The sequence below is a fragment of the Atheta coriaria genome, unplaced genomic scaffold, assembly GCF_025399875.1.
Source record: "Atheta coriaria isolate IRGN ID8LTWV9N9 unplaced genomic scaffold, Caltech_Dcor_3.1 hic_scaffold_7_pilon, whole genome shotgun sequence".
NCBI lineage: Eukaryota > Metazoa > Arthropoda > Insecta > Coleoptera > Staphylinidae > Dalotia > Dalotia coriaria.
The window spans coordinates 4468197-4481013 of NW_027045449.1; the positions used below are offsets into that span (position 1 = coordinate 4468197).

At 40.0% G+C, this 12817-nt stretch overlaps 1 protein-coding gene across 2 annotated transcripts in view; it reads right to left on the reverse strand.

Annotated features, from left to right (window-relative positions):
- Rbfox1 (RNA-binding Fox protein 1) overlaps window positions 1-11944 on the reverse strand; it is a 46039-nt gene extending 34095 nt beyond the window's left edge. The window contains exon 1 of one of the 2 annotated variants that reach the window (XM_065307916.1): window positions 11665-11944. Coding sequence is in view for 1 of the 2 variants with exons in the window: in XM_065307915.1 (XP_065163987.1) it covers window positions 8026-8037 (12 nt within the window). In the remaining variant the exon portion in view is untranslated. Of the gene's footprint in view, window positions 1-8025; window positions 8535-11664 lie in introns of those variants that run through there. The other variant, XM_065307915.1, reaches the window with a different exon arrangement.
- Window positions 11945-12817: the final 873 nt, after the last annotated feature.

Below are 12817 nucleotides of genomic sequence, written 5' to 3' on the forward strand. Positions count from 1 at the left end.
ATCGTTTCGCGCAACATTAGCACCTAATCACTTTTTCATAACAGCGTGTAATATCCGGGTTACAAACGAGCGCGACGGCGTACAAGCGCCGCCACAAAAACAATGCTGAAATATTGTTGGCCAAGCGAGCTAATGAGCGAAAACGTGACGCCACAGAGCGCAGGGCAACACGTTTAATGTATTAATATTTGCGGTTTTACACAGAGTTGCGAAACGTTCGCGCTAGTAAGGGATTACTGAGGGCGGTTGGCGGCCAGTTTATTAGAAATTTCTTCTCATAAAACCATTCACGGCCCCACACACAACAATTTGTAATTTATGTATCTAAATGCATAAACATGTTAAGCTGGAATATACGGCAGCATAAGGTTCATTTAATAACATCCCTTTAACGTCTTTTAGGGTTATTTTTCAGAAATTTAAGTATAATGAAAGTAATTTCAAAACGTAATATACACTAAAATTACGCAATCAAATGATTTTAATTTTGCTAAAAACAATTCTAATTGTACTTAGTTAGAATCAATGTGTGAAACTATATTCGTATAATTTGTTAAATTAGCAGCATTTATTAAATTTGAAAAGGTCAATTCGCATTCAGCCTCGTATCCGTTATATTCCATCATTAATAACCGAAGCGAAATTATTAATTAAAGCCACAGCCGCTAATTTCAAAGCATGTAGCGCTCACAGCGCGCGGTTCGGCCACGACTGACAGCAGAAACAAACCATAACCATCCGGTCTTTGTTGTAACATATCATTGGTCGCCGTAATTTATCCCGAACCGGCCGGATTTTACAATTGCATAATCAGCCGTCGTGAGAAACCGAATTAAACGCATAATAAACTTTAATTTCATTTCCGCTTTTCTTTGGGCTATATTTACAATTGCTGTAAATCTATTTTTCACAACGCGATAAATTTGGCACGAAATTTTACGGCGTTAGAAATAAAGAAATGTATTTGTGCGCGGTGACGCTTCATTTAATTTTTGTTTTCAGCGTAAAACAAATGTGAGGACTGATGCGAAACAGCATTGGACATCTTCATCGACGAATAACGCTCGCATGGCAAACAACAAACCTACCAAAAAGTCCCAGTGTGTTTGCCGGGCGCCGTTAAACTTTGTCCATTTGTAAGTGCCTCAAACCTGGCACCAAAGCCAAAACACCAGAGTACTAACAAACAAAACAAAACATGGTATAATGTGCAAAATACCGAGTTTAAAGTTGTTGGTGTCTAAACGAATAACTCCGCACTGGTATAATTAGCAACGAGATTAATTACGGGTCGTAATTAACGCTACGCGAGCGAACGGCTCATCGTGGGCCAGTCGATGACTTTTCGACTTTTCCGACATGCCCCTTCCAAACATGTTTCCGACGAATTGCGCTCAATCATCATTAATTTAAATCCACGCCGCGCATCAATGCGCACGACCAGTTAGCACAGACGCACATAAAGACGAAAGGAAATCTGCTAATAAAAACATTAGGGCTAATTTTAACTCGGCAGTCGTCGAGCAGCGTTTATAACTCCAAACTCGACGCTGAAAATATACAAAACACGAAACAAGACTTGAATTTAATTTTCCACACGTTTCACGCTAGTAAACCAGATCTCGGAATGTTTTCGGTGGAAATGTTTGACACAAGTTTCACGTTTCACATGCGGTTGCTTACATTCACAAGGTGCGTGGATTGGTGGATTCGGTTATTTTCAAAATATGTCAAAGACCAAGTTCAATAAGAAGCAGAAACCACAACGCAAAACAGCAATTTTTAGTGAAAAAACTTATAAATAGTTGAAATATCCGTGATTCCATGACGTATTTTTCTCGACATGCTATTCAATTTTTTGCTGACATTTTAAATTTGACTCCCGCCGGATTTAATTTACCTACATCGGGCTCTTGACACGGTCGACATAAATATTACTTTCGTGTTCGGAAACATTTTCGATTTTCCCTATTTCATATTCGCATATTCGGCATTTTCAATATTTGGAAATGGATATTTACCCGGGATATTTTTCCCCATATGACGTGCAAATTTTATTTACGATCCAAACTAGGAACCTTTGTCATTTTGTGCATAAATACTTATTCTTACTTTGCCAGGGGATGAAAAATGAAAACCTTGCGGATTGAATAAATACGGTGTCGCAGGCACCGAGAGCAAGCCTAAAGGGAATTTACAAATATAAATAATCTTCAAGGCAGCAGCAAACAACATTCCCGCAGGACTTGCAGTCGAATAAATACGTCAACATCGACTATCTCCTCTCCTGTACGCATTCGAACAACAACGCTACATTTGAAAGCATCGGAGCGAGAGAAAACTGAAGATTAAAGTTAGAGGAGTTTTGCGAGAAACAAACAATACGCGTATCAGTTGCATGGTCGCCTAGAGTGGATTTGACAATGTGGAAAATGGAAAGCAAATGCAAACAACAAACAAAGAGAAAACTACCTTCAGATATTAGAAAATACATTAATTTCATAATAAATAATGTAATGCATTAATAAATGTCTAGGAAATGCCACAAATCAATAAAAAATTATACAACATGTCTATTATAGTAAAGATCCACCCTATTTCTATTCTACTACGATAATTTTCTTATACCAGCGATTTTCTTGCTCGAAAAGTCGTGAACATGTGAAAATATGAAAGTCTGCCAAATCAGCGATAAAAATATGCCGATCAAAGCCGAAAACAACAATCGCCAACATAATATGTACTACATATTCCACATAATAGCATCCCAAGCAAAAACTTTGCCTACCATCTCGCCGTCTTCCCGGAAAAATATAAAGTTTGCAACTGACAATACAAACGCATCGTAAACGGCGTTCTTAGTGGGGCACAAGACACGAGATGAAGATACAAAAGTCGGCGTGGGCGCCACCGCCATAGTCGGAAAAACCAACGAATAGGAAAAGTTATAATGAGGAAACTTGCGAGTCTAGCTCAAACGCAAAGACGAAACTTTACGTGTAGCAAGTTTAGGAACAAAGTTGCTAGTTACCGGTTACAGCGCGGCAGTCTGTAGGCTCAGCAGAACAAGGCATCAAAGTCAGTGAGAATCTAAAAGAACTAAAGCGGATTATTCGCCATGTTTTTCAGTGTATTAAATATTGAAAAATGTCAGAACTTTTTGGTTAGAAGCAAGAACACAGCGAAGAATACTAAACATCTATACATCTACCTATAAGGCCATTGAAAGATTAAACTGTGGTAATTAAATTGCTATTAAATTAATGATCTTTTCTAAAATATAAAAGTTTTAATATAAAGTATAACAAAAGTAATAAACTTTATAGATGCGTTGCAAGTTCAGTTTAACTATGTTTCTGATCGAGATAAATGGCTTTAATTAAAACTATTTTCCTGCAATTAACGGTCTAACATAACTTCGGCACCAACACACACCAAACTTACCTAACATGTGTGCTACAGAAATAAACCAAACTAAAGATTTTACATGTATTTTGTAGATACTTATATAATAACCACATAAAATTGTAACTTTACCACTAAAAAGATATTTTCTAAATATTATGCATTCGCAGACAAAAAAAAACTTGGAACATGAGTGTGCAAATTTTATTCAAATCCGCAACTTCATCGCCCTGCTCTGTATAAAATATCAACTCATTAGCATACAACATATACATACAGCATAAATAACACATAAAACGCGTGTAATGTACCAATGTAATGTTTGAAGTAGTTAATTTGTTAACAGTGTGCGTAATAAATCGTGAATCGCGCGAAGAAAGTCGCTCCGAAGGTAACGCACACGCCTGTAAATGGCCACGTTTTTAAGGTCTACCATCCACAGACATTTTTAGCGAAGTGTAATTTATTCACTACTACATGCAGACGTGTCATGTGTAAATAGTCATTCACGCATTCACAAACACAACGGCAACAGCAGCAGCAAAACGAAATTGAATTCTGAATTGTGCTGGTTGAATGCCGAATGTAAGATCACTACGCGCCTCGAGCGCAAAGTGTAATCGGTGTGTTGTTAACCTTAAACCCAATAACATACAGAAGAGTATATTTTACTTTTTATTTTTATCGGCGACGCAGAGAACAACGCAATAAGCAATTTGTTATGATTCAGCTCAAGATGGCTTATTATAAAGAGAAGAAAAAAAAACACAATCACCAGGAGCATAGAAATGATTATGTGGATAAACGTGCGGCATCTTGGAAGATTTATCTTTATCAAGCTTTGGAACCTTCGCATTGTCCCTATGACCTTAATTACTTTTTATGTTCAACCTTCAAAATTACAAAGTATAAACTTCATTGTGTACCTACTATTAATTTTCATTTGATGTTAAAGAAGACGCATTAAGAAAAATCTATAAAAATCATTAACGAGGTCCTGGCATCGTAAAAAGTTTCAATTTTAATATCAGATCATAAGCTCACATCCGCTTATGTGTTGGTGTGAAGACATCTGTACTTCATGCCAAACTACCACATAGAACAGGATCTAAAACAACTTAAAGCATCTCTACAACACAAACGGAATGTCAATTTCAAACGACCTTGATTCATAAAATCAACAGACATACTTTTAGTATGCACGCAGCATATAACCTTCTCAATAAATTGCACATCGAATAATCGAAAATCTAAATATCTCACAGATACACTTTTCTTTTCGTATTTTTAAGAACCTGGTCCAAATTTAATTAAACATGACAAAATGACCATTCCCAGAATATTGTCACTGAAAGACTATAGAAGATGAGATGCTGTGAAGAGTTTAGTATGGACGCCATGCAGGCGTAAAGAAAACGACACCAAAGACACCAAACATATTGAGCCTACTCTAGTGCTACAGGATAGTGGCCCTTCGATAGTGCACAGAAATTTGATACTTTCGCTGCGCATCATGTGCTCACGCCTGTGTGCACATGTTAACTAAATGGCTTTCTTGTGGCAGTTCCCAAGCACATCCACAACCAAGCCTCCCGATGATTGGGATGTCTCTCAGGGTCTCAGCACCAGACAGAAAACACATTTATAGCAGACATAAATGATGGCAAAATGAGGCAAATAAAGATCACAAAGATATCTTCATCAAAACAAACGAAAAATGTCAACATCTGAGAAAATTATGAACCAATGAAGACATTGATGTTGTTATAGTTAATGACAAAGTAAATATTTGCTTTGTTCATTTTTCAGTACCTTGCGATGACACAAAGACTAATTGAAAAATAATTGTAGCTCGACTCGAGTACCAACCGCCTTCATTTTATCACCATGACATAGAATGCTATTGCTGTAAGTGAAAACGCGTGAAATTTACTTTTACTTAAAACATCATCACACCTCCAACAACAGTCCATCAAAAAGTGAATTTCATAATTCGCTAAAGCCAAATCATCAGAGTTTCAAAACGTGCAGCTAGTAATAAAAATCGCAATAAAACCCAAAATGACAATAGAAGATTGCCATTAAACGCATTCGGTGCTGGCGCAGATTCAATTTCGTCATGAGTGATTGTCGCGCTTTACGGGGCACTAATTGTCAGGAATTTTATCGTTTATCTCATTCGGCGCCGAACGGCACGGCAATTATTCAAACGGCGGCGCTAAACGAGTGCGTTATTTAACGTCGACACAAAAATATCTTTGAAATGTCTAAATAACTACAAACACGCCAATCGTGTAACTGTCAGCGGCGCTTTGTCGTATATTGCAAAATTACAGATTACAACGACCAAACTACAGCAGCCGAAATTTTAGTGTAATAAATACCACATGTTTGAGAGTCACAATGCGTTGAAACTTGCGCTGAAATGCGACGGGACTTTATGAATATTTCGGTACGCTTGCTGAAAGTTGCAACGCGTTGTTGAACAGTTGAAACTCTACAAACAAATCGTAAACATCTGCTACCGACCATGCATGCACCATTTCGTGTGTTGCGCATTCGTATGCACTTGAAGCAGCTTTGAATGGCACACAAGCATGCGATTCACAAAAGAAATTCAAGCATTTAACCTGCAAATGTATCGCACCCCCACAAATAATTAATTTATTAATAAACAGACACTTTTTATCCCCGCACATCCCCATGAATATTTTACATCATCTACATCTTAACATGCATGTTCATTTTCTCAACTTTATGACTCTCGCATGTATACAGGGAAAGTACCCAAAGTGCAGTTTGAATACTTTATGAAGCATCCACTCAGACTCCGCACTGGCACACCATATTTTAGCTGGTCTTGCTTTCAGTACGCAGTTGTTCTCCTTGTGCAGTGTTGTAGATTGTTGCTGTTGGCGTCAGGAGTCGGGACCACACGAAATGTTTTATTTATTTACAAAAACTTCGGCCGCAGACGACATGTGCATAAATGCATGCGGCGATGTCGTCGTGCGGTTAGCGTAATGTTGGAAACGCGCGGCGAGGCGTTGAATGTTAAAAATGTGTTGGGTTTGCGCGCCAAGAACATATTTCACCGCAATGCAAATGTGTAAACGTGTTGCAATGCTCTTTGTGCCAAGAAGGGGTTTACATTAACGTCTTTGTCCGAAAGCCCAGTTGATCCCCATAGCTCAATAAAATCGACTACAAAGTTGCGTTATTTTTTGCAGGCAAGTTTAGTCTATGCCGCCACATTTCACATAAATATACGGAGAAGTAAACATCCGAATCAAAAATAAGCAGCAAGTGCTGTAAAGTTATAAATCGTTCATTGAAAATCGGCGTTAAACACAGTCGTAAATTTGCATTGAATTATTTTATCTGCGGCCCGAAAAAGGTCAGAGTTCGTCGTCATCGTCGGTTGGCCGTAGTAGCACACACGTGAAATGTAAAATTGCGCAACAGCACGAGCACAAATCGCGCACTTTCGCCTCGCGACTGATTTTCAATGGGCACACAAACGATGGAAAAACCGCGCGCACACTGTGAAGGAAGAGGGCGATGCCAAAGCGCCTACAACTTCAACACAACATCTTCAAGCATGCAAACATTTCCACATCCGACATTCAAAACCCAGATGATTCCAACTTCCAACCGTCGTCATATCGGATCTATTTCGGACCGAAATCACCGCGGGTGTTTTTCACAACACGAAACAACTGTCAAGCGCGTTGCGTTCTGCTAAGGTTCGGAAAATGCTACTATACTGTAAATCGTCCTGCCTGAATGACTAGATTTTAATAACCTACTATTATTTATGCAAGTGTTTGCATGTGCAGAATTTTGCGTGCGGGTGTGAGTAAACGCCACAATCCATCCACATCTACACTCTACTTCTGTTGCTGCTGGTATTGTAAAGTCCCTATCGCGTTGGAAACCTCGTATAGGTGGAACTATTGGCACGATGCCATCGCGAGCCGCTGGCGGGCAAAACGAGCGAATAAAACCCAAACGCAAGCAGTACGCAACACACACACACACACACACACACACACACACACACACACACACACACACACACACACAAATCAAACACACACACAAATCAAACACACCCACGAGAATCCGAACCCGAAAAATGAAAATCCAAAGAAAATGATAAATTTTTCAACACACAAGGTTATAAATGACTGTAAAATAAAATTTATTTTAAAAATTCCGAAAATCGAGAAAGGTCTATAATTTTGTAAACATCGTACGGTCTGAAAAACGTGTTTAGAGGCTAATCCCAGGGTTGCAAATTTATGCGCCGCCGGAAAACGTGCGTCGCTCGATGCGAGCGCTCAGCGTGCCACGTTTTCTTCGTGCAAAGCACCGAAATGGCACGAAATTAACAAGATTTATCGACGTGGACGCGTTTTATTAGAGCCCCGAAACCATCTTCGGCTATCGCGTGCGATCTGATAGCCGGCCGCCGATATAAAGCGTTTAAGCGTGCTCATCAACTCGTCGCTTTCCGACATCAATCCACTTCTAAACTCAACTTACAACCACTGCCCCCGCTGGCAGAATTTTATTACGGGTTTGGATTTTCTTTCTATATTAGATTTTGTTACTTACCGGGTAGTACATCCCTTGCGGAGGAAACAAAAACGCCCCGGCGCCCCACAGCTTGAAGCTGGTTCAGAACACTTTCGGGCATAAAACGAACCACCCTCCTCCCGCGAACGGTGAGCGGCGAGCGTGCCTGCCGCCTCCTCTGGCTGCTTGCTGCGCGCGTTTCACCACTGACGCGTGTTGTTGTATGCGTTCACTCACGGCGCGGCCCTTCAGCCTCTCTCGATCTCTTTAGAGTAAGCGGGGTGCGTTGCGCGAGAGCTTCTAACCTCCGATTTGCGACGCGGTCGCAAATGGCAGCCGAAAAAAACACTAACGATAATAAACAAACACGGCGCGGATTTGCTACTCAGATGATGAAAACACACGACGAATACACACAACAAACGACGGAGTGACTGACTAGTCTTGACTGAATGACGATGCGGTGTGTGCGGTAAATAAACTGGTAGTCGCCGTTGTCGAACGAGCGCAATTTCGGAGTGGCGCGGCTTCGACTGGCGTTGTTGGTTGGCGTGTGCGTGCCGACCGCGGTTCGGTATACTGCGTACGCCTTCGTGCACGCTCGTACCCACTCCTTCGCTCTTCGTCTAACTATCGGCAAGGCTATATTACTGTTTCGTTTTAACTCTCAGCACAACTCTTCACTCTACGCTCGGGGTGCTGTGCGGGGTGCAATTTTCACCCCTCGATTCTAATCCAGCTCTTGCTCTAGCGGCTGTAGCTTCTACCTCAGATCGGAGTCGCTTGCCGCACGCCGCGTATATTTCAGGGACATTTCAGGGACGCGCGCGCACGAAGGGTGCCGGCTGCTGCTGCTGCCGCCGCCGGTTTTCTGCTGCGAGTGGGGGTGGCGCCCGGAACACGATCAATGAAACGCGCGAGATGCTGCCCGTCTTTGTCTAGCTGTGCCCGGAGCGAAATCCCGACCGATCTCTATCAACATGTTTAAACGTGCGCTGCAGCAGCATCACCACGCGCCGTTAAGGCAATGCTGGTTTATATTTCAGTCGATACACTTCGCGACATCTCTCGGAAATCGCCCGAAGCTCCTTAGTGGAGTTGCGTACCCAACCAGACGGAACAAGCGCCATATGAGAGCAAATATAAACAGATATAAACCGATTTTTATAAATATGTAAAACCGGTTTGAAAAAATTATGAAAATAATTGCATTGCAAAAGTGCCGTGAGCAGTTAACTGTTCTAATGTTTCCTGTTCTAACAACTGCTTATAACACATTACACAACTTCCAAACACAAAATATTCAATCGAATATCTTCGCAATTGTAGAATTAAAACGATTTCAGAAGTAATGATTCATTTGTATTAACGTACTACTAAAAATACTCTCCGGATAAACAACTGATTCATCCAAAGTTTCGAAATTCCTGGCCGTTTCTAGAACTTGGCGAAGGATTTTCCAGCATTTCCGCATAACGTTACTTGCGCTTGCGCACACACAGACGCGCGCTTGTGCACCGCATCCACAATCAAAACTAACAAATCGAACAATTTGAAAACTCCCGTGCGCGTTTGTTAATCAGCGATGAGATGTTGGTACAGATTAAAACGCCGCTAGTCTGCATTGCGCTTTGTGTTCAACGCAGATTTATGACACGCGTGTTGTAGTAGTGTAATGGCATGCTGCATGGATGACAAAACAAAAGGTAACGCGACTAATAAACAATGCATCGTCGTGATCTGCGCCTACCGCAACATTATAAACCCGACACCACGTGAAGCATTGTAGCTGCGATATAACAGTTGTGCAGTGAACTTGTTTGCATGGAATCAACATTAAGAGACATTGTAAACGTAATTGCTACTATAGAAATACCATGTGTAAATAAACTATTAAACATTACAAGCAAATCATTTTCTATTATTATTTTTTTCAAAAATATTCTTTGTTCATCTGCTCTCACCACTTAACGTATGCAACCAGCCATACGTACAAACGCCGTGCTGCCCTCACAGTATGAACATTCCCTAAACCTATGAACTCTCACAATTGAATTGTTCACATATTTCCAATATTCAATATGTACACAAATGCAAAGATAAAACGGCAGTATTCAAAGCTTGTTCTAGATACTTTCCGTTGAGCACTTACAAACATTAATATGAAGTACATTTGTGTAGTACCAGTTTGTACAAGAAACGATTACAAATGAATATCAACAAGTCTATGTTTACCCGGATTTCTTCGAGGATCAAAGGCCACTCGGCATCTAACTCGGCCTGCATTAAATGCTTTCGACGGGCAGGATCGATTTCAAAATCACGTTTTGGTAGCATTTTTTGCTTAGAGACTAACTATCTAACTACTAAACTAACTATTTGCACAAAATGGAGTACATTCGAAATGCGAAAGACAGACGATTTACAATCAGTGCTGCCAACACAAAAAATACGAATTAAAATTAACTAAATAATTCATAATTAGATCTTATGTAGAAAAATACAGTCGTTGTATTTATTGTCACAGGAATAAAATCTATTATTTCTTCAGTCTTTGCAATACTTTCAGTGGAAATATTTAATTAGAATGTAAAAATTCGTTAAATCAGATTTCAGTTGGTATGCGCGTCCTAATTCGATTCAAAATTGCAAAGTTATACCAATTATTTCAAGTACTAAATTCTATTTAATGTAAAATTCTTCCCAAGATTGATTTAATGAAAGCGTACAGATAGTTGATATTAAATTTTATAAAAATATTGAAATATCAATAACATTTATATCAATTTTGTAACGAACAACCTAAATTCATAACCATAACCATAACCATCAAAACACACAGTATATTTCAAATATTTCATCGTGGTAAGTTGGCACAAGCAGTTTTCTAGGCCGCCGGCGAGTATTCTACAGGTAGTCGCTGAAAGAAAGCGTGATTACCAGCCTTATCAGTTTGCAAAGGGTGGAAAATCACTTATTTTACTTAAAGCGTACCTTTGGGGGCCAAAGTTGTGTGCGTAAGTGGCTGTTTCGGAGGGACTGCTCAAGGCCGTTTTCGACGTGCACGCAGCTATACACCATCGGCGGTATATTACCATAATCAATACAATTATTTGTTGTAAACAAACCGAGCGCTCACACAAATACGCCGCGCTTGCACAATATAATCGTTTTCTTTGTGCGCCTGGTTTTGCGCAAACATAACCTCTAATGGCGCAGCAAGACTTCGCTTTATGACGATATCGCATGGCAAAATTCGATGACAAGAGCGCGATTAAGATAAAAGCGTAAACGAAATCAAAAGTCACCTAACAAACAGACTAACACACACGCAAAGAGACAAGAAAGGTGAGCGCGCCGCAACGCACTCACAATGGCCTCATCGGAACGCAACAAAACGAAATGGAAACACACCGACTTGGTGGCAAACAGGTTTCCAGCTCATTTTCTTGCGCCCGAGGAACAGCTAGCCTTTACAATCCCAACGCATTCCACCTTCTAACCAATAAAAACAAACGAATTCATCGTCTAGAGTCTAGAATCTAGCCAGTTCCGAAACAAAAGGCGTATATCTCGAAATAAACAACCGCAAAGAACAAAATAGCTGCGCGATGTTTGTTGGCATTTCAAGGTTACAAGGCGAGCGCTCATTGGGATGAAACAAGCAGCGAAACTCACCTTTCTGGACGACGAATATCCGCGACACTCCGGCGATTATTATTAGGGCTGTGGAGGATCGAGTGGGCGATGCACTAGGTTGATTTGTTCACTCACACAACAACGCCCGTCTATAGGGGCTGACGATAGGGCAGCAAGAAGAAGAATCAGCAAGTGGTTGCTGCTAGTCTAGTCGCTGCTTTCCGTACTCGTACTTTTACAACGCTCGCGCAATGTTATCATCGCACACAGACGGACCTTCACAACGTTCTGTTCGGTTCCGTTGCAGAGCGAGCCGTGTGAATCAAGTGAGCGCTAGGAGCACTAGTCACCTTTAGAATTGTGATCAGGCGCTAGCTGGAGCCACTTCCCAGTGATGATATCAGCGCACGCATTCAAAACACATGTCGGCCTGCAACAATCGATAAATTCACAAGCACTTACAAGCATTTTCATAACAACACAACGAATAAATTCCGTAGGCCTAAAATTAGATTGTTCTTAAACTTATATTAAAATGTACAAAACTCTATTTCTTTGTGTTATTTTACTAATAATTCTTTCCAATATCAAGGGTGCTAAAGTAACTTATACATTTCTTGAGTTTCCATATAAAGAAACGCCTAAAAACGTAAGTTGTTCTCTTATACTTCACAATATATGTTGATAATCATTACTTTAGGAAGCTACATTTCATGAATATGAAGCTGCATGTGGTTTAACATGCAGTGGAAGGCATGGCATTGTAAAAGTTCTGTGTGTCCGGCAATGCATTGCACCTTCTTGTTATAAAGACTTGTATCAAAATGATTTGGTAAGTATAATAATAATAAAAAAATGATTTTATACTACAATACAATAGTTAATGTATAATGATTTTTAGTTAGAGGAAGGTGAAGTTGATGTTAGGCTCAATAGTTTTAAAGGATGTTTCATACAACGACACCATCGGACTAGAACGTAATATAAGATCCAAATAAAAACAATTTAAACAATAAACGAAAACGGTTTGTATATTATTTAGCAAGAAATTGCTGATTTGATGGTTTAACGTAGGCAACCAACCACTCTGTCGACAGGTTTAAGATAACAGCTTATAGTTGCTTACATGATTACTACTTCTATTGACAGTGCAAAAAGAATATTATTCAGGATTCAAAAAATTAAACTCTCA